Source organism: Haemaphysalis longicornis, unplaced genomic scaffold, assembly GCF_048455015.1.
Source record: "Haemaphysalis longicornis isolate Haplotype H1 unplaced genomic scaffold, Haemaphysalis longicornis Haplotype H1 scaffold_9, whole genome shotgun sequence".
Lineage (NCBI taxonomy): Eukaryota > Metazoa > Arthropoda > Arachnida > Ixodida > Ixodidae > Haemaphysalis > Haemaphysalis longicornis.
The window spans coordinates 5798124-5822812 of record NW_027526460.1 but is presented as its reverse complement, the minus strand read 5'-3'; the positions used below and the strand labels follow the sequence as shown (position 1 = coordinate 5822812).

Below are 24689 nucleotides of genomic sequence, written 5' to 3'. Positions count from 1 at the left end.
AAGAGATAACCACAACTGCCTTTTCCCTTGGTGCACCTGTTATGATAGCAAGCTGGCGTGCTGTGATCGTCCCTGCCAGGATGTTGCACTGATAAGCAACTGCCTTTTACATCACCAGCGAATGAAATAGCGTGTAAAAAAATGATCTTGACAACAGCTTGCTTTCTGGTCATGTGCTGGTATCGGCCAAGCTCGTATAGCTGTGACAGGCATTCCCCTGAGGGGCTAAAAGCGGCGGACATGCTTCCCCCCACTCAAAAAAAAAAAAAAAGGAATAGAAAGAAAAAAAGCTGCATCAGCAATTGTAAAAAAACATGCAGCATAAACTGATGGAAAAAAACCAAACAAACACTGTGCCTGTATTTTTAAGAGATGTTCAGTTAAGTGATGGTAGCTAAAGAATGCCTGGAAACGGGTTGTACAGTCCTCAAAGGTGTTAACTAGAACAAACAAGTGGGTGCCAGCCTATGCACGGAGTGGCAGCTTACGATAGTGGCCAGGCTAGGCAGAGAAGTTGTGCGCATGTGCTAGAGAGGCGAGTGGAGAAGGCCCGCCTCATGAGCATGGATTGCAGCTGCTGAAGGTACTCCTGGTGGCCATCATGAGCTGCTGCTCTGTGAATAGGCTCGCACCCACTGCACAACCGAGCCACACGTAGGGCCATCAAAAGTGTTAACAGGAACCAGCATGGTATCGCTTAGAGCGCGTATTTTTGCTGCTCCCGTGACGTACATTATAAGCGGTCCACACTGTATATCGAGGCCAGCATGGTATCGCTTAGAGCGCGTATTTTTGCTGCTCCCGTGACGTACATTATAAGCGGTCCACACTGTATATCGAGGCCTTCTGCAATGTGTCCACGTACACACAGAGCAGGAGTTGCCCAGTGTCCGTCTGAGAGAAAACCTTGCCTGGCGCCCTTCCACCAACTGCGCATGCAGGCTCGGAGCAGTACCTGTCAGCGTCGGACCACTCGGACGAGGAATTTGAGGACTGGGGCTGGACGCTGGACGTGCCGGGCTTCGACGACAACGTGTCGGCCAGCAACACGGTCAACTCCCTGCTGCGCTTCGTCATCGGCGAGGTGGCCCTGCACCTGGCCCGTTCCAGTGACCAGGTGGACAAGCCGTACCTGATGCTGCGCCTTGACAAGCTCTGCGCTGACGTTGCGCTCATGGAGTACGGCCCCGCCCTGCAGGCCAGCATCAACGGCATCTACCTGGTTGACAAGCTCCACATCGGTCAGTTTGCTTGGTTTGCCGTAGAGAGCGCTGCATGCTTTGGCCTCGAGCAAAGCTTTTCTTTTACGTTGTGCATCACCACACATCATCATCATCATCATTTGGGTTGTATTTGATAAGAACTGAACAGTGCTTTGGTACATTTTTCTTTCTTGCTTTGCATGGGCAGCTATCGAATTGGCAGAATAGTTGTGTTTGCAACATTTTGCAAGTTGGTACGGCATAGTTAGTTGGCTACTTTCTATTACAGCATGCATCGTAGCTAGTGTTATGTGAGCACGTACAGAACGTTCATCACCACAGTCTATAGATTTTTAGGTGTGCTGGCTTGTGTAATGCTACTCAAAAATAAATTTTTTTGCTTTGGCTGGAACCCTTCCTTTTGTTTGCTTGAAGTCAAATTTGTAATACAGTCGAGTCCACTTATAACGATACCATGCATAACAATATATCGGACATAACGATGAACAGCTATGGAACCATCCACTTTTATATGCGGTCTATGGTAAAATAAACCACTTATTACAATGCTCCAATGCCGCGATATAGGATATAACGATTGGATCCGGTCACAGCGTGCACTGAAAATGCGAGCTCCTGGCGTTCCTCCGCGCTGATGGCATGCGGCGCGACTCGTGGTACACCTCGCATCCCCTCCACCTCTTAGAAAACAAGTCGACTGCGCTATTTATGAAGAAGCGACAGGAGGAGAAGGGCAGTTTTTCTTCCGAACCCCCCTCCCGGCGCCGCCACTGTGGCATCGTCCCTGCTCCCGCTCGCAAACTCCCGCTCCTCGTGCCTCGTGCCACCAGCGCCTATGTTCGCCTGTTGTGTCACGTGCGCATTGGTTGAATTTGTCTGGGTGCCTCTTCAACTGCCTCCGTTTTCTTGCTAAACGGACATCAGGGCCGATGTTCTGGAAATGTCCGAGTGCCTCACTGAATAGGCGATCGTTGCATGGATACGTGTTGCGTACAGTGGTGACGGTGATACTTTGATGACGCGATTGCACAGCCTACTCGGGTAGCGTCTTCGCAGGAGGCCCAATGCCTAATACAGTCATTCAGGGACTTCGTTTCCGCCAAGGGCCGTTTGCTGAGCTTGGTGAAGCACCTATAGATGCTCTCGAAAAATATGCATGCCAGCTTCACGTGCAGCAAATAAAGCAGGCTGACTATGGCTCCTTTTTTGCAAATAAGTAGTACTACAACCATGCTTGCATCCGAATAAAATGTTTTGAGCTCTGTTTTGCCTTTTTTTTAGAATTTCCTTGCCACTTGGATATTGCCATAAGTGGACTAGGCTTGTATAATGTGCTTAAATTAGAAATAGGTATGACCTTAATTAAAACTGTCACGATTCACGCCTTTTCAGATTGACAGCATGTGTGTCACAATTTGTGGGGCCTTGTTTCAAAGTGCTGCCAAAACTTGTAATGCATGTAGTTTAGGTTGCGGCTACGGGTCTCACTTGGACGATACGCCACATGCGGCTGCCATGTCAATGGCGCCGGCGTGGGAGGTAGGCAGGAGGCAAGGGCTCCCGACGCCAACCTCCAAGGGGGCTTATTTCAGAAACTCCCCTAGTGCTTCAGTCTTCTATGTCGTTGACGGGTCCCGCGTTGCTTGCGCGGCCGGATGGTGCTACCGGTGGACGATGGTCGGTCCTTACTGGAGGGGCAGAGCCAGGCCGCTCGGCGCAACCAGCCGGTCCAGCACCATCGCCAAAGTCCCCTGTCCCCACTGGCGCAAGCCCCCGAGCTCCACGCTCGCGGGGGCCGAAGCAGGGCTGCCATCTCATGAGGCGCAAGCGAAGCCTGCTGTAGTGGCCGGGCTATTGGGCAAGGTCGAAGAGCCATGCGGGCATTGGAATGTGCCAAGTCGGGATTGCGGGCTCCCACAATTTCCCACAAAATCTTGAGAGGATTGTCCATGCTCTCGTGCAGGTCCCACAGGGGAGTACCTGGAACTACTGAGCTCCAAGGCTGCTGAAGACATGGTCTCAGTGCTCTACCGCAAGGCAAGCACGTCCATGCTACTGTTGACCGAGCATAACAGTTTCACTTTTGCATCCTTGTACCCCTGTTTCCTTGTGTTGTAGAGGATAACGGGTGCTGTGTGCATGCTCCCCTGTGGTTTGCAGGTGAAGGCGAGTTGTCCGGAGTTCAAATCGGACTTTCACCAGGTGGAGCACTCGGCAGTTATCGACTTCACCTCTGTGTCCATCACGTTTCACCGAGAGGCACTCCTGACCCTGGGACGATACCTGCTCTATGTTTACCAAAAGTGGGTTTCCGCTGTCCCCTCTTGCTCTGGTGTGGCTGAGGCCGCCTAGTTCTGCATACAAGATCGCTGGTTCGAAACAAGTTGTGGGGACTGCATGTTCGGGAAGGTGCAAGACATATTTGTCTGCGTACCCAAGGTTAAGGTTAGACCTGCAAACGATGATGTCGATGATGTGAAATGACCAAGAGTGCCCCACAATGGGGTGCCTCATATTTCATAGATTTTCCCCGAGGCTACGTCGGCGGCTGTTGGCATCTAGCTCGTGTGTATGTTATGGGGAAGTGTTTGCAAACTCAGCTGCAGAGCCATAGTGTGCAGTAGCAACGTACCTAGTAGTGGCCTTCCTCCTTGCATCCTGCTGCTTGCCAGGCCATGGGGCAAGAATATAGTACGTAGCAGGTGAAGCACCCATTGGGGCAGGCATGGGAGAGCGACCACCGAATGTCACAATGAAAACCAACACGGACTGCAATGCTTCACAGCGGCAGTGGTGGAGGAGAGATCAGTGGCAGCTGATGGACAGAATGATAGCAGCCATGCAGTTCCTTCTCCCACAACAGGTGCCGCCAGTGCCAAGCGTCCCTGTCTCGCTCTTTGCCAGGCTGAACATGAAGGAGATGAGCTACAGCAGCCTGATCCCGGAGGCGGCCGTGAAGCAGGCCACGGGGCTCTTCCTCGATGACCAGGACCCGCCCGTGCCCCCCGGCTCCACCAAGCTCAACGTGGCCCTTCGGGTGCACGAAATCAAGGCCCGGCTGTGCGACGTGGACCTGGAGCTGGCCGACGTCTGCGTCTCTGGTGGGTGGGCCCCCTGCACGAGGGGAAAACAGGGGCAAGCATGGAGCCTTTCTGCATCCAGGGGCAGAAAGTTGAAGTGTAGTACTGAACCGCTTTCACCTGCTGCGGCAAGTTATAAAAGAAAAACTGTAGAAACATGACAGCACATTACCTAATGTAATGTTTTGTAATTTTAAAAAAGAACCTTTATTTTATTGGGTTGTGTTATTAAATAAACAGTTGTAAAGTTCAGCTTTTTTCCACCAGTGCCGCCTCTTTCTCGAGTCGTAAATACTTCTCACCACACGCGGCGTCTCCCCCCATTGAGCAGTGCCGCGCTCTTCTCAGCGGCCACCTGTGTGGCGCATTAGATGCGTCATTGTCTCTACCCGCGAATCCCCTGTGTCCTTTGCCTGTGTCGTAGAGATCGCGCCACTGTCCGTATAATTCAACATACCAAATCCCCAATTTAGCCAAACCCTAACATAGCGCTGGACGTCCCGCTTCATGGGCAGGAGGACTATGATTTTTAACGCGACAGCATTATTAGGCTCATTTGTAGATTTCCCCGTGACCCGCCGCGGTGGCTCAGTGGCTAAGGCGTTGCGCTACTGAGCACGAGGTCGCGGGCTCGATTCTTGGCCGCGGCGGCCGCTTTTCTGATGGAGGCGAAAAGCAAAAAACGCCCGTGTGTTCGAGATTTCGGCGCACGTTAAAGATCCCCAGGTGGTCAAAATTAATCCGGAGCCCTCCACTATGGTGCACCTCATCGCCTGCGTTGCGTCGGCGCGTTAAACCCTTCAATCAATCAATTTTTTCCCCTAGGTGCCGCATGCATTCACTTACCTTTCAGCTTCAGCGAAGCAGGGATGCTCGTGCCGCCCAGATTTTGAAGCGGAGTTTTGCAATTGGTTTATGTTGAAGAACTCAGGGCGGGTGCAGGATGGGGCTGCCTTGCTACATGGGGTGGAGGGAGGGAATAGTGCCAGAGTCGCTCCATGTGCATACACCAGTTGTGAAGCTCTCCATAGGCCCCATGTATCAAAAGCCGGTGCGCAGTGGGCCTCTAGTCTGGCGGTAAACGGGGGGCAAGCATGGGGCAAGTGGACGAGCCTTCCATCTGTTAACAGAAGCTTGAAGTAGTGCTCCAGTGCGTGTGGCTGCTGCCATAAATTATAAACCGTGACATCTGTGTTGTATCCAGCAAATTCTGCGGACATTTCCTGTGTTTGAGTGTTTTGCATCTGTTGACCATGGCCACACTGCTTGATTGGTTCCAGGGCTTGAGTGCGACTACGTCCAGAAGGCAAATGAGAAGCTGATAGTACGCGTTGACCTTACACATCTGTCGGTCACTGACCTCATGGAGTCAACGTTGTACTCCAAGGTAAAAGGATTCAAACCCTCCGTTTGAGTTTTGTTATTGACACCCTTCACACAGTGAAGCCTAATTTGGCTGAAGCTCACATTCTTTTTCTTCAGAAAAAAAAAAATGACAGAGGTACAATGCATGCCTCAGGAGTATTGTATTCTTGTAGTCAAGTGCACGTACAGATGACCGGCCATATTCCTTTACGGCCCAGCCCACACGAACTGTGGGTCAACAAATCGTTTACTAAGTGGCACCTGTTTCGGTTTCAGTTTCACAGCCCTTGGTAGCCGCTGCGAACGCTTTCGAGACTTTATTGGTTTCGTTAGTTCACTCATTTCGCCACCAGGGGGGCGAGAAATCGCACATTAAAAACGGCGCTCAAGCCAGCACGATCACGCTAGCCGCCTTCAAGATGAAAACTGATATTTCCTCTTGCTATTCTCGTATTTTCTGAATAACAAGTGTAATACACGACTTGCAGGACTTGGAAAAACGCGATTGGCTAAAAAATACACCCGTTCCCTTCGTCTTTGTTCCGTCATCACGGTTGAAAAATGCACCCACACATATGTGTGGGCTGGGCTTTTGTTGTCACGAAAATTTTGCTGGGCACTACAGGGTGGCGGGCTCGTGCACTGCAGCGCTAGCGATAAAAAATTTTTCTTCCTTTCTTCGTGTCTCATTTATTCGCGGTTTTGTGCTGGCTCGTTGGTAATGTTTTCTCGCGCCTTAACCTTGAACTAGCTCCGTAATTACTTGTAAAAAAATATTAATTATAATTAATAATTATATTAATTAAAACTTCACTATTATTAATTTTCCAAAAATCCCATGTATAATATAAGTACTCCTGAAAACAATGTAAAACTCGTAAATAAAACGTAAAAATGCAGGTTTTTTGCGCCTGGTGCCATTTTTAAGGTATTCTTACTACCCGCAGATCATACGAATAGAAGCCCAGCCCACACATATGTGTGGGTTTGTTTTCTGTGTGAAATAATCTGCGCTTTCTATTTTCACTTGTCGAAGCATGATTAGGAGAAGTAAATACACAAAATTTATTTAATTGTGGCCTTTTTTTCTAAAATCTTTTTGTTGGGCAGGAAAGTGATGCATAACAAAAAGATTGTGTAAGAATGAAGACTTGGTTGCTAGGATTAACTATTGTTAATCACTGACCAGACCAGAGCATAAATACATACCTGCCAACTCTTCCGAATTTTCCGTAAAATGTACGAATTTTTACGAATTTTCGAAAAAACTGGGACCATAGATTTAAACGACACTGTGGACCTGCGCCACCACGAGAAAGCAATACGTAGTCTTGTTATCACCATCTGCAAAGCTGCGATTTCTGTCGTCTTCTCGGGGTGGGCTATGCAGCGGGGTGAACTTGCTGCTACCTTGGCAAGCCTGCTTACAGCATGTTGTTCACGGGCCGGTTACGACTTCCGTGTTCGTGGCGCTCTTTGTATGACTGCCGCGTCCTGTGCATGGTACGGCTGCGGTAGTAGCTTCGCAGTGCAAATGCGGGTTCGAAGCCGCGAAAGCACTACCAAGTGTTCTCGAAATCGTAGATATCCGAATTTGCTGCCCTTCCCAATGAAGTTGCTGCTCATTACTCTTCAACACTGACGGTTTTCATGTATGCTTATGAAAACATGAGAACGCGTGAAGAAAACGTGAATCATTTTAGACTTAAAAATTAAAGTGTGCTGCCCAACACTTCTCCCAGTCGGCAGATGTTACGAATTTCTATGTCACCAGGTTGGCAGGTATGTAAATAATCTGTCAAGAGGATGCTTTTTTTTCCCGCAGAGTTTGTTCATTTCTGTTTTGTTTACACATCAGGAATCGAAAAGAGAAAATACCCAATGGTTGCTTTGTTCTACCTTCCCAGGTTTTGTCCATTGAAGATGACAAACTGTTTGACTTCAAGGTAAGCATGTATTCCAGGCTTTGCTTTGGCCATGGTCGTCACTAAAAAACTTAATTATTACGGTTAGGATAAGAAGAAGAGGAACATGTAGTTTCCCATTCTAATTGTGATATAAATTCTGTTTTTGCACAAAAACAGGTACTCGAGAATTTACGCAAATCTTTAGACATTATTTTGTGACAGTATTCGCAAAAAAGTTGCTGCACAGATGCCGCCAAATACGGCATTGGTGAACTGTGCATAAGTCAAGGATTGCAATAAGACTATTACCACCATTCCATCTAAATTTGGTTGCAGTTGTGGCCATATCTAGTCTAGGCACGGAAAGCTGAAACAAGAAAAACTGGTTTTGTCATTAAAATCTAAACTTCAAACCGTTGTTACCTCTGCTCTAACACGGTTAGAATGATATCAATCTTATTGCAATCCTTGACTTGAGCATGGTTTACTAATGTCATGTTTAAGTGCATCTATGCAGCGGTTTCTTGTGAAAGCTTACACAAAATTACATCTAAAATTTTTAATAAGTTCTGAAATGTCTGTTTTCAATGAAAAAAAAAATGCATATCTTCAATTAAAACGAGAAACTACATTTGTCACTCAGTTTTTCGAGATAGTAGAGAGTTTTAGCTGACCGTTTTTGACGGTCCACTCTGGTATCGGCGGCTTGCTCAGTGCAACTGGAGCAATGCCATTTGGGGCTTAGCGCGCCATGCATGCGCAATGGCGCTCCCACTTGCTATCGGAGCGGAGCGTACCGTCAGAAACGGTCAGCTAAAACTCTCCATTAATTGTAGCAACCGAGTTTTTGATGCAAGACCCTCTTCCTGCATTTCTTTTCACAGTATGTGAGAAAGGCCCCTCGGACTAAGTCGCTCGAAATGGAGGAAGAGAAACTGAAGGGCCCCGATGGCACTGTTCGCTTTCATGTTGGACGAATGCAGCTGGTCTTGCTCCGCCGATTCTTTGTGGATGTGCAGGTGGGTGCAGGGCCCTTTGGTGTGCAAGTGTGCGTTTTATTGTCCTTTGTGATGCGGGTGCATAACTCACTCACTCAATTTGGTCTGCAGAAATTTCTGGAGCCCTTTTTACAGCCTGAAGCCCGGTCTGTCATGTTCAAGTCGGCCGAGAAAGTTGTCCAGCAGCAGGTAGGCTCTGCTTTCACTGCAACTTGGGATAGTCGGAAGCTGTGGGCTTGTTTTGAAGGGGCAAGAAATCACTGGTTTCTGTGATGTTGCGTGCTACGAGTTCTCCAGCTGTGCATTACAGTTTTCTGGGAATTGATGAGTTAGTGTGCTGTGTTGCATGCTTGTGCATCTGCACAGCCGATGATCCCCGTCTGACATTCTGTACAAGCCACCATTAGAGTGAGCCCTAGTTTACTGTAAAGGATAAGCTTATGTTCGGGATTGGGTGAGTGGGTTCATGATCACTGGAAAACTTTCAGCTGGAGCGTAAGGAAACGAACGACGGTCGAGAGGAACACGAATGTAATGCTGTTCAGCATTGCATTCATGTTTCTCTCGACCGTCCTTCGTTTCCTTATGCTCCAGCTGAAAGTTTTCCAGTGATAAGCTTATCAGAAGTATAGCTTGAGGGCATAAGGCAGCAGGCAGTTTCAAAATACACTACTTTGTGCTTACCAGATGACATTGAGTTTTTTTTTTTTTTCACACCCCAGAGGAACTTGCTTCTCTTCTGAGCCCACAGGTTTGATTTAATCGACCATGTTTACACATGACTTGCTGTGGGGACTCGGTGGCTAAGCCCTTGTGCTGGTGTGCACGAAGGGACAGGTTTGATTGCTGGCCGCTGTTTGTCAGGTGGAGGCGAAAAGTGAGGGTTAAAGACCTCCTGATGACTCCACTATGGCACTCTCAATAGCCCTGGTGTACAAAGTTCCAAGTGGCCGTGCTGGTGCCTTTCATTTTAAAAGGACGCGGCTGCTCCCCTGCCCTCCCCGCAGGTGGCTGACTTTGCGCAGAAGTCGGTGATGCTGCAGCTGTCGGTCGACATCCACGCGCCGACCGTCCTGATCCCGCAGAAGTCGGACTCCCCCAACCTGATTGTGCTCAGCCTGGGCGACCTCAACATCGAGAACTTCTTCAAGGAGGTGTCGTCCAGGCCCAAGCCAGACTATGTGGACAACATCCTGGTGCGCTTCAGCTCTCTGCACATGACCAGGTCAGTACCCTCCTCTCCAGCTTCAGTGGGACAAAGTGACGTGCTGGTTTGCATTGGAGCTCAGCTCATTTCGTTGGGGGGAAGCTATGGCCGATAGTACCAGCAAGGGAAGAAAGGGCTTTCGTGCGCCTCTTTTGAGGCCCCTTATTAAATCTATGGAGGAGGCCCACGTAGTGAGCATCATGGTGCCTTCTCGGTGCTTCTGGTAAATTAAACTTTACTGCAAGTGCCGTGCATGACCAAAATGATTGATGATTGTGGGGTTTAACGCACCGACGCAACGCAGGCGATGAGGCGCGCCGTAGTGGAGGGCTCCGGATTAATTTTGACCACCTGGGGATCTTTATCGTGCGCCGAAATCTCATACACACGGGCGTTTTTGCTTTTCGCCTCCATCAGAAAAGCGGCCGCCGCGGCCGGGAATCGAACCCGCGACCTCGTGCTCAGCAGCGCAACGCCTTAGCCACTGAGCCACCGCGGCGGGTCCGTGCATGACCAGAATAGGTGGCTGAAGTGGTGTCTCCTGATGATTTTGGCGACAACAGATGAGTTGGTTTGGAGGAGTATGCGGGGGACTGTCGTGTTCCCTATGATGTGTCCAGCGTACTGCATTGTCTTCAGTGAAGGCATAGCCAATTTTTTGCTTTTGCGGGAGCTCTTGATGCCCTTGAAACGGAGCCTGGTGTACTTTTCTGCTGTGGAGAAATTGTGTATCCGGTCTCATTCAAGACAAGTGTAAGGAAGGATGAAAAGGGTGTCTGAAAACATTTCAGGAAGAATGGCGGGCCTGTGTTTCTTTAGTACTTTTTCTGTGTGCATTCTTAGGTACAGTGATATTTTTGTTGCGGGGGCCCCCCTGCACTTTGTATTTATTTGTGCCTGGCCCCTCTTTTCGCACCCCTGTCCATCATAAGAAGGGCGTCCCATCCGCTCTCTTCCTCCCCACTCGGAGGTGAATGTTGCGCTGTGTGTTCCGAAGCGGCCGCAGACCCCGATTGCCGGTGCGAGATCCTCGATGGCTTCCCCCACCCGTGCAGGGCCATCGTCTTGCTCGATGGAAGCACTCAGCCGCAAGAGTCCATCTTGGAGCCCATGAGGCTCAGCCTCGACATCAAGCGGGCCCTGACCCTTTTCAACCGCAACATCATGGAGTACGAAGTGCGTGGAACTATGGACTTGGTCAAGGTAAAACCACTCGGGTCTCCACTTTTCAACTGCATTCCACGTATGTATGAGTGGGCTTCTAAGATAAAAAAGCAGTTTCATTTCATTTCATTTATTGCATTCTTAAAGGCCCGAGGGCATCACATAAGCGTGACATACATTTTGGAAACATTGTGTACAGCTTGTGTAATTTACATAGAGCCAATGCAATGCATAATGCTTAGTGAACATCTTACATTTGCCGTGAACCAAATCAGACATTGTCTTTACTTAACAAAGGCAAAGTACTTGATGAACTGTACATAGATTGTGGTTTTCATGTACATAACAAATAGGACTGGGTATCGGTTAAAAATTGTAACCTGATTAATTAGCAGGCTTTATCAGTTAATTGATTGATTAACTGGTTGCGTTCATTTATGGAGAAAAAAAATGTAAGAAAATAATATTTCATATTTCATGGGTGTTTTTACTGTCACGGGGTCGACACGGTCCAGTTTGAATAATTTCAGTCGTTCATGAAAAGTTCCGGGAAAAGAGTTTCGTTAACATTTTCGGGCTCACAGGCCTGTTTACAGACATACGAGATGAAGAAAGCTGATCATTGTCGAGGCGCTGATGTGGCCTGGATGCTTATCAATACATTTGTCATTCACACTATTTCTGGAATTATAATGTACTCGCCTTAATTGCAGGGGGAGCCGATTGTTCAAAACGGTATGAGGGTCCAGTCGCCGATTCTCGTACTGTGTAAAAGTCCTTGTATTTGTATTAAATGGCCATTTTCCCATCTGTCTTGTATATCAACTTGCGGTTTTTATTATTACCGTATTTACACGATTGTAGGTCAACCCTGTTTTTCAAATTTGACAATCCAATGTTGGGGGGGTCGACTTAGAATCGAAATCGAACCGTCTACCGCTAGTAACGGCAAGAGAAACAAGAAATCGGGGGTGCTACGAGGTGGGGACAGCTTTGCAACCTCGTTCCCATGGTTATAGCCTAAAGTGTGAACCGCATGGGACGTTTTCTGCTCGTGAAAATACGCCATGCTGACGCTGCCGCGAATACCACCCGCATGCTGCGCGCTACGCGATCGGCGGCGGCAACAACATGGCGGCGTCACCAGCCGCGAAGAGGTGCGCGTAGCTCCAGCGACCGCTTCTAACCGCTCTTTAAGATATCACTGATGGCACAAATGAAGACGTTTGTGCAGGAAAGGAGCTGATAATGTGGTAGAAAACGACACTATAAAGCATCATCCGCGCCGCTAGGGAAAGCGCCAATCAAATATCCGCCACCGTGGTAAGCCTAAACATCTGCAACGGTGCCAGCCGGCTGCTCCGAGCGGTTTCAAACTGCCGCCATGAAGAGCGCGCCTCCCCATTGGGGCAAGTTGTCAGGCTCCTCCCACTCCCGCGCTCATCACGCCTCTTAAAAGCAGTAGAAGCAAAAGTTGCCCACGCAACACCAACGCACATGAATCGCGTGCAAAAACGCGCCAAGAAGCATTTTATTCGTCTCTAATAAACAAAATGAGTATTAGCGAATCCATTGATTCAATGCGCGGCGCTACATAGCCCAATATTGCATTGTTCAGTACACTTCCGAACGCGATGGTGGGAGGTTAGTCGCTCAAAAGTAAATCGCGCGTGGCCACTTCTGTCAGCCGCCATATTGTTTGTTTTGGTATTGCGCGGCGGTGGCCGCGCTGGTTGCTTCGATGCTGGTTGCTTCGATGGTTTCATCTCGCAGCGAATGTGTTCTTCCCACTCAACCCACAGCGCATGGTTATTCCGGGTGCTTATACAAAAGTTTTTCTTTTTTAACATCTACCGCACATACCGCGAGTGCACGGCTCTTGTGTGAGCATCGATCATTGATGGCAGAGCTGCTGTGTCGGTTGACGGAAGCGCTTCTCTTTGTGATACCATTTTCTAGGCGGTGCTCGCATTTTTTTTTTTGTTTTTGAGAGATGCACTTTTTTGGGGTCGGCCTACATTCAAGTCGACTTAAAATCGTGTAAATACGGTATCCTCTCTGAGCATGTTTGCACCATTCCTTGCTGTGATGTGACGTAAGGCTGGTCATGTGAACCTGAGTATGATCCTAGGATGTTTCCGCAGAATTTAAACGTGGCACTCTTCATTCATTTTGCTCCCATGAGTTCAACCGATTAACCGAATAAAAAAATGAATCTCGACTAAAGCGTAATCAAATAATTGGAAGGTTAATCGATCAGTCACCCATCCGTAATAACAAACGTACTCTATTTAGTTTGGCAATTACAGTGGAACCCCGATTTTATGTCCCCCGGTTTTATGACGACTCACTTCATACGACGGATTAGAGCAATGCACGGGCCCCAATGTCTAGGTCCAACCTGGTTCGGCTTGGCAGAGACACGACCCAGGCCTGACAAATTTTTTAAAATGGGAGCTCAAGCCTGGCCTGTGCCTGACCTGGTAGAATTTAATGAATAAGTCTGAGCCCGGCAGTCTGTTTTTAAATATCAGCCCGAGTTCGACAGGCTATAAACATGAGCCCAAAGAAGTTTGCTGTTTTTAACCTGAAAGTGGAAGCATAATGCGACTACTGTGGAATTCAATTTCTTTTAAACTTGGACCGAGCTTTGCACAACTTAAATGTCATGACTTGGAAACTGTATTTTTGAGAGGAGTGGTGAAATATGCACTTTATTTGCGACAGTCTTCGATCAAGTTGCACCGAAGATTCTTAAAATGATTCCGACAAAAGGAATGATCTTTTATTTATGCAGCTCTTGGACATATGTTGCACATATCGTTCTATTTCTCGCTCCTTGCTACATGTTTTGGTGCAGAAACAAAAAATTGTCCGTGGACTCTTTCTTCAGGCAGGCCCGTCTTGCTTGCATGATGTAGCCCACCGGGCTGAAGCTCCGCTGGCTACTTGCTGCAGGGATGCACAAGATGCATTTGGACGGAAGAGGCAGTTTTGAGAACTCCTTTTCGTGCGCTCTCCATCAGTTACAAAGCTCAGGCACGCCTGAGCACGAGTGCTCCTTCTTGCCATGCAGATACTCCTCCAGTTCATCTGTAGCTGCCTTGTCGGCCTCCTCGTCACGCCAGTCTTGAAACAAACTGGACGTCATTGTTGCTTTCATCTCCACCTTGGCTCATTCCTTCACTGACATGGGCAGCAGCTCTCCGACATGCACGTGCACTTCAAGGCGCTCGTCCTCAGACCACATGCACAGTTGGCGGAACTGCGGCTGCAGGAATGCGGCGGTCTTGTGGAGGAGGGAAATTCCGAGCTGTGTGTTCAGGAAAGGGCGAGCACGGGACTTTAGTTTCTCGATTTCCACTGCCTCTACTGCACACACCAGAGCACATTCAAGATGCTCCTTCAACGTGGAAGCGTAGAGCACGACCAAAGGAAGTGTTGGGCGGTTTGCCTCCTCGAGCGTGTCGCTAGCATCTTTGAAGGGTTTCAGGAACTCGATTAACTCATTGAGTGTGGTCTGGTTCACGCTTTCCATCACAGGAGTGTTCCTTGACCCCAGTGGAGCTTCTGTCTCCTCGAACTGGGAGCAGACAGACTTTAGCATGGATACCTTTGAATTCCACCTGGTGGAGACTTCCTGGCTGACAGTTTGCTTTAGCTGGCTGGCTAAGCCACTTTGCTTCGAAAAAGTCACGCCGGCTTTAGCCGCATGTACTGTTTCGCTCACCAACGGAACCTTATTGACGACAAATTCGTCAAATTCCTCGGCAAGCATGTTTTGCAGAACAGTGTTCAGCACGTGCGTGCTACAATCTGTTCTGTTATAGGTCTACAATGCGCACACAATGTTTGCTCCTTGGTCAGTTACGAACGTTGCTATTTTCAAAGTGGCATCAGACACTCCCAGCTTCATGAACCTTCATACTGGTCAATGGTGTCCCCGGTTTTCCGCTCATTGGGAAAGTCACATGTGAACATAACATGGCAGTGCATGCTCCAGTTAGAATCAGTATAATGCACCGCAGCTGTCGTGTAGGCGACCTTCTTGAAATCATCCGTCCACATGTCAGTTGTTATTGCGCACCTGCTTTTACTGAGCGCAAGTTGGATCTCGGGCATGATGCCATCTCTTAAAGCTTCGGGAAGTTCGGCGACTTTTCGCGACACAATTGGGGGATGTGGTAGGATAGCTTGAGCATTCACCTTGCTGGATCTAGCACCAATGTGCATCAGCTCCTCTGCAACTGCCTTGAAGCCGCTGCCGCTGCTGATATCGAAGGGTCGCGTGTCTTTCACATAAAGCCACGTGCACGCAATTGTCACTTTCTCCTTTATGTCCGCGGGCACTGAAGGTTTAGGGCATTGAGGTGAGAAAAAAGAAGAAACGCTTTCACTATATATCTTCTTTTGCGCTAAATACAGGGTGTCTACCAACCTGGAAAACAGGGAAAACCTGGAATTCTCAGGGATTTTGAATTTGTGCTTCTATCAGGGAAAATTAGCTGTACTTTATAAAGGCAGTGCTGGCTCAAGTAACAGCAAGTCAAAAGTGGACAGCCCTCTGAAGCTGTCGCTGATGGCGCCATTTGAAGTCACTGGTTCCAGTGAGAACTAGCTTCATACAGCTTGCAAGTCTCCCCCTCCCCCCGACCCCCTCCGTGCTCCCCTTGTATTCTGGCGTGTTTCCCACACTCCTGAAAGGCGGAAGAAAATGTTGCATGCCGCAATAGCTTGTTGTGGCAGCGTAAGGGAGTCTACAGGAGCGGGGGCAGTAGTAGCTTTCAATCCTCTGCCGGAACACCTGGCACCATCTACTGTGGTTGATGCCTGTTGCGACTGTTTGAGTTGGGAATCTGGTGTAATAATAAAAACACATTACTTTAAATTTTCAACTTTAAAAGTTCAGAGCTGTGTTCAAAATACGTCTTAAGTATCGAATATAGACATTGTACCCCATTTTAAGAGTTCTTTTTAACTGCAAGCTGTCACTTTATTCCGCTGCGTAGAAAGACAGAGCATGTTTCGGCTCCGTAGCTTTCGCTGCACGCCAAAAGAACTTTATGTGAAGTCACCATAGCGGGGTGTAGTTGAGGTTTTTCTGATTTGCCATGTGAATCCCAAATAAACTCTTCCCGCTCATCGTACGCAGCGCTTTGTTGCTAGAAGTATGGCGGCATTTAAGCACCTAACGTGATGGGGTTTAAGATGCAGGTGTCCCTCATCCAAACCAAAATAAACTCTTTGAAGCAGTGAAATACAGCACTGAGGCACTGAGTGTGAGTTGAGAATATGGCAGTACAGTTTCACCATTTTTCTTCAATATTTCATTCACTGTGAATTTTCCTACCACTCTATTATGTTTTCTTTCGAATGAGATAAAAGTTACTGGTTAGCATTCACACTTTATTATGTCATATTTTATTTTATAAGGTGCTTTTTAGAGGGTGACACCAACTGGGGAAGTGGTGTCAGCCCGTGTTGACATAAAACAGAGTTCTGTGTCACTCAGAGAATTTATCAAAAATACCCAGGGAAAACCTGGGAAACTCGGGGAATTTGAAAATGTCAACTTGGTAGACACCCTGAAATATAGCAATTTAAATAGGTATGTTCTTAGCGCACTTGTCGCATGAGACCGTCTATGTATTAGGGCGGCATTTACCCGTACCCCAATCAGATGACACCCGGTCATACGACGCTTTTGCGCGGTCCCTTGAAAGTCGTATTATCGGGATTCCACTATACCGACACAAGGATCCATTTCACTCTTTCACATGTGTGCTTAATATTGAATGCATGTTCGGTATAGAACTCTGCAGGGCCAAAGTTACTAAAATTTGGTAGCACTTGTGCATATGGTTGACATGTTTTTTTTTAACTTTTACGTAGTACTAAAATACCATAACGTTGTTAAGCTTACTGGTGCAAGCAGTTGCTGTACCTAAAGGATGGTACAGCAAATTGCTCTTTTCGTCCAGGTCTCATCAGCACCGAAAAACATAACTGCATTAAAAAATGCCTGTGTTGGCCACAGCATCTTGCTAATTGTTGCCTCTTTCTAATCATGACCAGGTGAATATTGGACAGAAAGACCTGAGCACAATCTTTGCCATTTTCAAGGAAAACTTTGAAGAAAAAGAAGTAATTGAGTCTCACCACCAAGGTACCGTAATGGGCCCAGCCCTTTGGCCTGTCTTTTTGTGCAAAGGCAAGCGTTTTGGTTAATGAACTCACTGAAATGTTTCCACTGCTTAGTGTCAACCCCGATGTCTCCGCCTGTCGTGGCCTCCCCGGCTCTTGTGGACGACCCTGTCAAGAAGCTGCAGACGTTCCTGACGACCTCGGTCGATGTCTACAAGAAGACAAATGTGTTCTTCACGATGGAAGGACTGCACATTGTGCTGTATGCAGATGCAGAAGATGCCCCGGTAGGGAAGCTTCGCTTGGAGTTAAATTCTGGTGGTTTGAATTGCGGTGGGCACATGTGGATGTGGAAACTTTCAGGCACAATGGCCATATCACATCCTGTTGTGAGGCGAGAAATATATCTCTGTTACCAATACTTTGGTGATACTCAGCTGAAGTCTTTGCACGTTTGTTCTGAGAAAGGCGCAGAAGTGTGTAGTACTGGGTCAAAATTTTGGTGACTAAGAACAGAGATCACCTGAGATCACCTATTGGAATGCTTGCACTGGCCCTTGCACTGGCACTTGCACTGGTTGCTCATTTAACTCCAGTTAATTTTATCTGTTTGCTCGTATGCCAGCTAGTTTCACTTCACCTTGCACGTTACATGGTGTTTGCAACTTCTGCAGCTGCAAGTGTATGCTAAACCTTATTTGAAAGGTTGTGATGTAAGTGAGACTAAAATAGGGGAGCTATGATGGGCATACACAATTCTTGGGCGGGAGTTTGAAGCTTGTCACCTTGAGATTTCCATAGAGGGAAGCTTTGTTTTCCTCTCCACGTTCCTTCCCCAGCTTTCCTCGCCAGTGCGAGACCCGCTGCACGCCCTTTCCAAGCTCGAGCTGGAAGAAGTCACCACCAACCTGGACTTGTTCAGCGACCAGTCCCTCGAGTTCAAGTGCTCCCTGCAGAGCCTGCTGTTGGAGGACACCCGCAGCGACTCCACGCTTGTGCACACCAGGTGGGGCCACGGGGGCGACGAGAGTGGCTGGGATGGGGCCGTAATCGCTGTTTACAGGTTGCCGAGCCCATTAGTGCGATGCGGGGCACCCAGGAATCAATCAATGTGACAAAACACCGACTTCTTTTTTGTGAAATGAAGAGCACCTATAATCGGTGCCCTTTGCAATGTGGCCTTTATTAACAAATGCTGTATGTTACTGGTGGAAAGAGGAATAAAAATTCACAGTATTAATCTCGCAGTGTTGTCTGCGAGTAATATCAGACCTTGTCGAAGGGGCTGAAAATCAGCTCTTGGAGGAAGAGCTAATCGGTCACAAATGTGCCATCAAAGCTATCACTTTCATATTAAATGTCAAGACCAGATGGAACCGGGGATTCCCTGAAACAGACACTGATGTGGCAAGAGCACAGTGAATACTGCTGTAATGTGCAAGGTTGTCAAGTGGGTCACAGGCATATTAGCAATAACGCAGCAAAAAAATGCTGACTACCCTGTTTGCTTGTGCAAAATGGCTGATTTTCTTTAACAGATAGAAAAAGTAACCCCAGAACAGCTAGGCTCTTGATGTCGCTCTGATTTTATTCTGTTTTTGGGAGGTCTACACTGCTTTGTCACCTGCATTGGGGGTTGGTGCACGAAGCTGTCACATCCCCTTGTGCTGACAGTGCTTCTTTTTCCTCTTGGCAGGGTGTTCTGTTCAAGCAGTGGGGACCCTGAAACGGTGAGCGCTGGGATCAACGTGAGCTCTCCAAACATGGTGGACATCACCTACAGGGAAACATCATCAGGGGACGCAACTGGTGAGCGCCATGCTGTCATCAAAAGCAGAAAGTACTATATGCATGCTTGTTTGTTGCTTCATTGGCTGTTTCAAATACTTGAACGCTTCTGTGTGTACTCATTGAGGAGGAAACCCATCTGTCTACCTGTAATGCTTGATGTGTCTCCCTTTTGCTACACGAGAAAATGCTGTTAATTAAAGGTGCTAGGGCTTTGTTACTTTGATATCCCCTGGTAAAGCATCTTTCCAACAATTCATTTGTATTGTGCGGATCCTTTAGATTCCCTTTTCCTCTTCCTGCAAGCGCGCATGTTCATCCGCGAGATACGTTATGTCACTGCGTCGTCTTGCGGGCTGACGCGCGAGCAGGCTCAAACTGCCCCGCCACTGCTATCGCTCCTCCTCACCCAGTAGCCTGCCTCCTTTCCCCCGCGTCTTGTAAGCACGGCGTGCACATTTTGCAGGGTGTGGGAAAGGGGGGGCTGATGGAGGATCGAGAGTAGGGCTTTCAGGGAAACACGGTTTGTCCGTGCCCTCGCCGCCACTCGTTCGGTGTGGAGGCCTCTGAACCCAATTGGACGCGCTAGGCAGACCTATCCTACCTCGGCCACCGCAGCCCGTTTGAGTCCGGGCCTTGAGGCGCGCATCGGTGCAGTGTGGTTCTTAGCCCTGTAGTGGCGATCAGTATGCTCTGTACCACTCAGCCAATAAATCTCCTGGTTTGTCCTGAGTCGAACTTGTCGTGGCATCCCTTGGGACGCTGCGAACAACTCTGGGGCATTTTGCATGAGGCATTTCGCGGGCGTAGTGGAGCCCTCTGCATTCCACATTGGCCCCCCATAGTCCCATCATGCCCACAGTATTCAGTAGTAAGGCCCACTGTAATGGTGTACACTGTACAGCTCTCTGTAGGAATGCATGCGGTCTTATGTGGAGGTATTTAATGAAAGGTCATAGGGCCCTCCTACTTTAATATCAGGCCCTTGATATGGCACCTGGAAGAATGGCTTCCCAGCAATGCATATATGTGTAGTAGTGAAGTATAAACGAGAAAAGCGGGGTGTATGGTTGCAGAGCCGCTTAAGCATTTATTGAAGAGTTTTAAAGACAATACCTGTCAGTCTGTTGGTTCCTCAACTCAGCCACCCAGCCAAAAAGGATTCTTGAACGAGAAATTTGTGTAGGCGGAGCATTTCTAAACTACTACATCTGGTGTCAGTGTCGTACCTGCCAACATAGTTGAACAAAAAGGAAGCGGTAGGCATATTTGAGGCAAGACATGAATACACAAGAGATATTTGCATTGCTCTTTTGATTAAAAATACATGACTGCTTGATTTTTGTGAGAGCAAATTAAAAAATACACCTTGACAAAAATGTTTCGACCTCACCCTACAAAAATGCTCGTAGCACCCCCTCATAGCACTGTTCCAAGACTAACAGTAACAAAAGGTTCCAGCAGATGGCACGAGCAGTGGAACGCGGTGCAATTGAATGGACTTGGTGCTTATCGTGGGAGGAGCAGAACGGGAGGGGCTGATGGGAAAGAGGTGGCTGCAGTGGACGTCCTGATCGAGGAGACCTCGCTGAAGGTGTCGGTGCCCTACCTGCTGGCGCTGCTCAACTTTGTGTACGAGGCCCTGCCCCCGGCGCCCACGGACCAGCAACGGGAGCTGCAGCGTGCCGTCGAGGGGGCCGCCGCCGCCACTGGGGGGGCCGGCGGCAGTGCAGGGGCCTCCCAGCAAAGCGCCGCTCGCCGCCGTCTGCCCTCGGACAACACGAGCGGCTACCACTCGGTGGTGAGCGGGGCGGCGCAGGACGACGCCCACAGTGTCTCCTTCTCGCTCGTCCTCAAGAAGCCCGAGATCGTCTTCTTCGCTGACCCGAGGGAGCACGAGAGCGAGGTCATCGTGCTCAAGGTAAAGGGGCCGCTCGTCTGTTTCCGTTTCTTTCTTTCTTTCTTTTTTTTTTTTGGACTGCAGCTCCCTTGTGTGTGCATACTGACAAATCAAGGCTGGTGCAGGGCACAACTGTTTTTTGTAGCTTGGATGTCTTGCGCCGAAAGATGCTTGCTTGCTTGCTTGCTTGCTTGCGTGTTGGCTTTGTCATCACAGCAACCAATTTTTCACTCAATATGCAATACTTGAAAAAATTCTTCCCTGGTTTGGTCTGACATACGAGTACATCCGACGAGAGTAGGCAGGGCAGTAAATGGTCATGCCAATGCCATAAATGACTCTGCTGTGTCATGCTTCTCACTAACTTCAACCCGCCGCAGTGGCTGAGTGGCTAAGGCGTTGCGCTGCTGAGCACAAGGTCGTGGGTTCAATTCCCGGCCGCGGCGGCCGCTTTTCTGATGGAGGCGAAAAGCAGAAACGCCTGTGTGTATGAGATTTCGGCACACATTAAAGATTCCCAGGTGGTCAAAATTAATCCAGAGCCCTCCACTACGGGGCGCGCCTCATCGCCTGCGTTGCGTCGATGCGTTAAACCCTAGAATCATTATCATTCTCACTAACTTCAGGAAGAGTGCATGTGTGTGTGTGCTTGTGCTTGCATGCTTATGGATGTCATTCTGTGTTCTTGCCACTACACATTTCTGTTCATTTCATTACAAATATTTAGGAGTGCCATATTTTATTGCCTAACCAGGGGACTGTGCATTTCCTAATAAGGTTTTTTTTTTTCTCTTGCTACAATTTCATTATCTTTTGAAGTGACCTCACTTTGAAAATTTCCACTTGCACTCCATGAATGCGTGTAGAATTACCCCCACCGCTTTTCCGAACTTTACTTCTAATTTAGTTTATGTAACAGCATGACCTAGAAACATGTAATGACCAAAGCTATTGGTAGATTTCTAGCTTTGCATTGTGTTTTGTGGTATAGCAATATGGGTAATAACAATGAAATCTCCTGCAGATCTTGCAAATGTGTTGGGACCCTAATGCCACTTCCTCCTTCTGCGAATGGCCTAAATAGGCTGCACATGCAAATTAGATTGGCTTGATGATGCATGTATTGCCTGGAGCTGTTACATGATTTCATCAACTAGAAAGCTAGCGGTCGCACTAGAAGTGCACCAAGTACACCCATCTTGCTCCTCAGTAGTAGGTTATTATTATTTATGTAAACCTCCCTTAGCTTGTAAGGGGATGAAGATTCTCGTGCATGCTTTTAGCTGCATTGTTAAACATTGCAATGATGGGTATGCGCTTATGTACGATCGTAATTGTTTTTTAGTACGGGGGTGGAGTGGGGGCAATTAGGGAGCAAAGAATGCCAGAAACAGACAGGAGCAGTACATTCTGAGCAGTGAACATCTGTTGAGAGGACTCATTTCTCCTCAGATGGACATAATGATGGACTACTGCCGCAACCTTGGCCAGCAGACCATGACTGCCTCTGTGATCAACCTGAACGCCTCCTCGTTTTTCTGGGGCAGGAGAAAGGACACCCTTTACACCGTGAGTGGCTGTGGACCCTTTCTTCTGGGGGGGGGGGGGCCTGACACCTTCTCGAGCTGAATGTAAGAAGAATGGTAGCCCTCTGAACCCTTGTTATTATGGCAGTAAACAAAGCCACTCATTTCTCCTAGATATGGCTGCCAGGTGGGTGCAGGATGTTTCTTTGAAGCAACGCAAAGAGTAATTTCTCAGCTACAAATGTTTTACATTGTCACCCATTTTAGTTGTGCCTGCTTGCTCTCGGATTGAGTCAGGCTCATTTATAGTGTGCGCCCAGGGCACTGGCCGAGCAGTGGCCCATTTTGGCAAAGTTGAAGCCTGTTCAACCCTTGGGTACTGCCTCTTTAATACCACCTCAGCTGCTGAGCTTGCAAAAAAAGCCCCAGCTTCGTGGGGAACATTTTCATCAGCAGCTGGCGGGCCTTTTACGACTCGTCACCAAAGAGTAGCAAATGTTGCGCCAAGCTTATGCAAACATGTAATTTGAGATGTCAAGGCTTGCTGTGGGTGAAATCTTGGGTGGAATATTTTCTCCCGTAAGCATGGGTCATTTTGATAAAGGAATAAGCAATGAGGAACTACTTGCATTCCACATAATGATAAGGGGCTCAGAGGGAAAATTGTTCTACCCGGCTGCTTGGAGTCTGCACGCGGATGCATTTGAAAGGGCGTTTATGTGGTTGGTGGGTCACCCTGCTTTCCAGATTATCAGGCCGTTCAACATCGAGGTGAACCAGTCGTACAATGCCAGCACTGAGGAACAGAAGCTGCAGGCCAAGACGAGCGACATCAGCGTCCACCTCTCGTCCCAAATCCTGTCGACAGCATCGTCAGTGGTCACCGAGCTCCTGTCCAGCCTGAAGGTAGCGCTGTCGTCATACCCTCGAGGCATGCTGTGATTGCAGGCCGCACACTGCCGATGGATTAGGGCAGATTATGTGCCCATGCTGAAGCAGGGCAGCGTACTTGTCTTTCAGCTGCTAATTTACCGCCATGGCGGCCCATGAGAGCTGCAGGAAAATTGTCACCATTGTCTGTGTAAGGATTGAAAAGCTGCTATTGGGTAAAGCTTTGCTGCATAACTTTTCGTCAAAGTGTGGAGATTCACGGGAACAAGGCTGGTGATAGTGGTGCCACAAGAAGTGAGCAGTGGCGCACAGCACTGCGCTCATGCTCACACGGCTGCCCATTGTATCCTAATTTAGTGCATCCACCGTGGTTGGCCTCGGTTGTCCCGCGTCACCGTGTGACTGTACTGCTGTCAGGCATGGCACTGTTTAAACAAAAGACCTTTCTCTGTCCCCACAAAGGAGGTGACAGCTCCAGAAGACCCATTGTCCCGGCAAGACTCGGCAGATTTACTCGAGCTGTGGTCACCAAAGGCCGTGAGCCCTCCAAGGTTACAGGAGGAAGCAGGTTAGATGTCCACATTTCTTTTTCCTTCTCGGTTTCTTCCTTTCTTGTTATCACGTCAGCCGTGTTTGCGTTGGCTTCCTTTCACATTCCAGATGAGCGGGCGGGCTGTCGGAAGTCTCCTGCCTACCAGTCGAACGCACCGGCCGAGTCCCTCGACATCAGTGTTCCCAGGGTGTCCGTTGTCTTCGAAATAGACGCAGTGCGGAAGCAAGTGCCCGCCCTTTTCCTCCAAGCTTCACTCGAGACTGGCGTTCACGACTGGTCCAGAAAGGTGCTCATGCGTCCAGTTTTTGTGCTAACCTGTGGGAAACATTCGGGCAGAACATTTCTGCTCTATGGTTTGCAGCATCAACTGTTTAGGGGGGCCCCAGCTCCTAAAACAGTTTCTCTGAATTTTTAAGCAAACTCTGTGAAAATTGTGTTTTGCTGATTTTTTCCCACTGATTTCAAATTTGCCAGTACCACTATTTTTTGAGTAAGCCAATTAGTTCCCAAAATAATTAGAGATAATTAGCCATGATTGGGGCTATAATAGGCAAAAGTGTTGGTTGTGACACTGTAATCCACATTTTCTAATACTATGAACCCTGGTGATTGCAATAAAGGCAGCGGTTTTTTATACATCGCTTGGCAATAATTTTACAGCTCATTCAACTTGGTGGCACCAGTGGCAAGGAACAATTTTGAATGCCCATTTCAGACACTAAAGCGTAAAAGAGGTCCTGAAAGGCATTTTTAGCATACTAAATGAACCAGCACAATCATTAGGTTGGGTGTTCAATGTCATCCGGGCTAGGTATAACATTTTTACCTGCAGCGGAAAGCTCACACTTTCGTTGCAAAGTTTGTTGCTGCATTCCCATGCTTTCCTGCGTGTTTTTGGGCTCCGCCGTCTTCCTGCATGCACGTCATCGATTCTCCCATGTAC

At 48.3% G+C, this 24689-nt stretch overlaps 1 protein-coding gene across 6 annotated transcripts in view; it reads left to right on the top strand.

The window, feature by feature from the left end:
- The window catches only part of LOC144152957 (intermembrane lipid transfer protein VPS13A-like), a 139995-nt gene that overhangs the window by 22599 nt on the left and 92707 nt on the right, over nucleotides 1-24689 (top strand). For all 6 annotated transcript variants that reach the window (XM_077684548.1, XM_077684549.1, XM_077684547.1 and 3 more), the window contains exons 23-41: nucleotides 942-1241; nucleotides 3187-3260; nucleotides 3384-3526; nucleotides 4128-4324; nucleotides 5584-5690; nucleotides 7576-7614; nucleotides 8460-8594; nucleotides 8685-8762; nucleotides 9581-9798; nucleotides 10836-10983; nucleotides 17020-17110; nucleotides 17203-17375; nucleotides 17928-18094; nucleotides 18785-18897; nucleotides 20439-20797; nucleotides 22229-22345; nucleotides 23050-23208; nucleotides 23656-23761; nucleotides 23854-24032. In XM_077684548.1, the coding sequence (XP_077540674.1) occupies nucleotides 942-1241; nucleotides 3187-3260; nucleotides 3384-3526; nucleotides 4128-4324; nucleotides 5584-5690; nucleotides 7576-7614; nucleotides 8460-8594; nucleotides 8685-8762; nucleotides 9581-9798; nucleotides 10836-10983; nucleotides 17020-17110; nucleotides 17203-17375; nucleotides 17928-18094; nucleotides 18785-18897; nucleotides 20439-20797; nucleotides 22229-22345; nucleotides 23050-23208; nucleotides 23656-23761; nucleotides 23854-24032 (2903 nt within the window). The remainder of the gene's footprint in view (nucleotides 1-941; nucleotides 1242-3186; nucleotides 3261-3383; nucleotides 3527-4127; nucleotides 4325-5583; nucleotides 5691-7575; nucleotides 7615-8459; nucleotides 8595-8684; nucleotides 8763-9580; nucleotides 9799-10835; nucleotides 10984-17019; nucleotides 17111-17202; nucleotides 17376-17927; nucleotides 18095-18784; nucleotides 18898-20438; nucleotides 20798-22228; nucleotides 22346-23049; nucleotides 23209-23655; nucleotides 23762-23853; nucleotides 24033-24689) is intronic.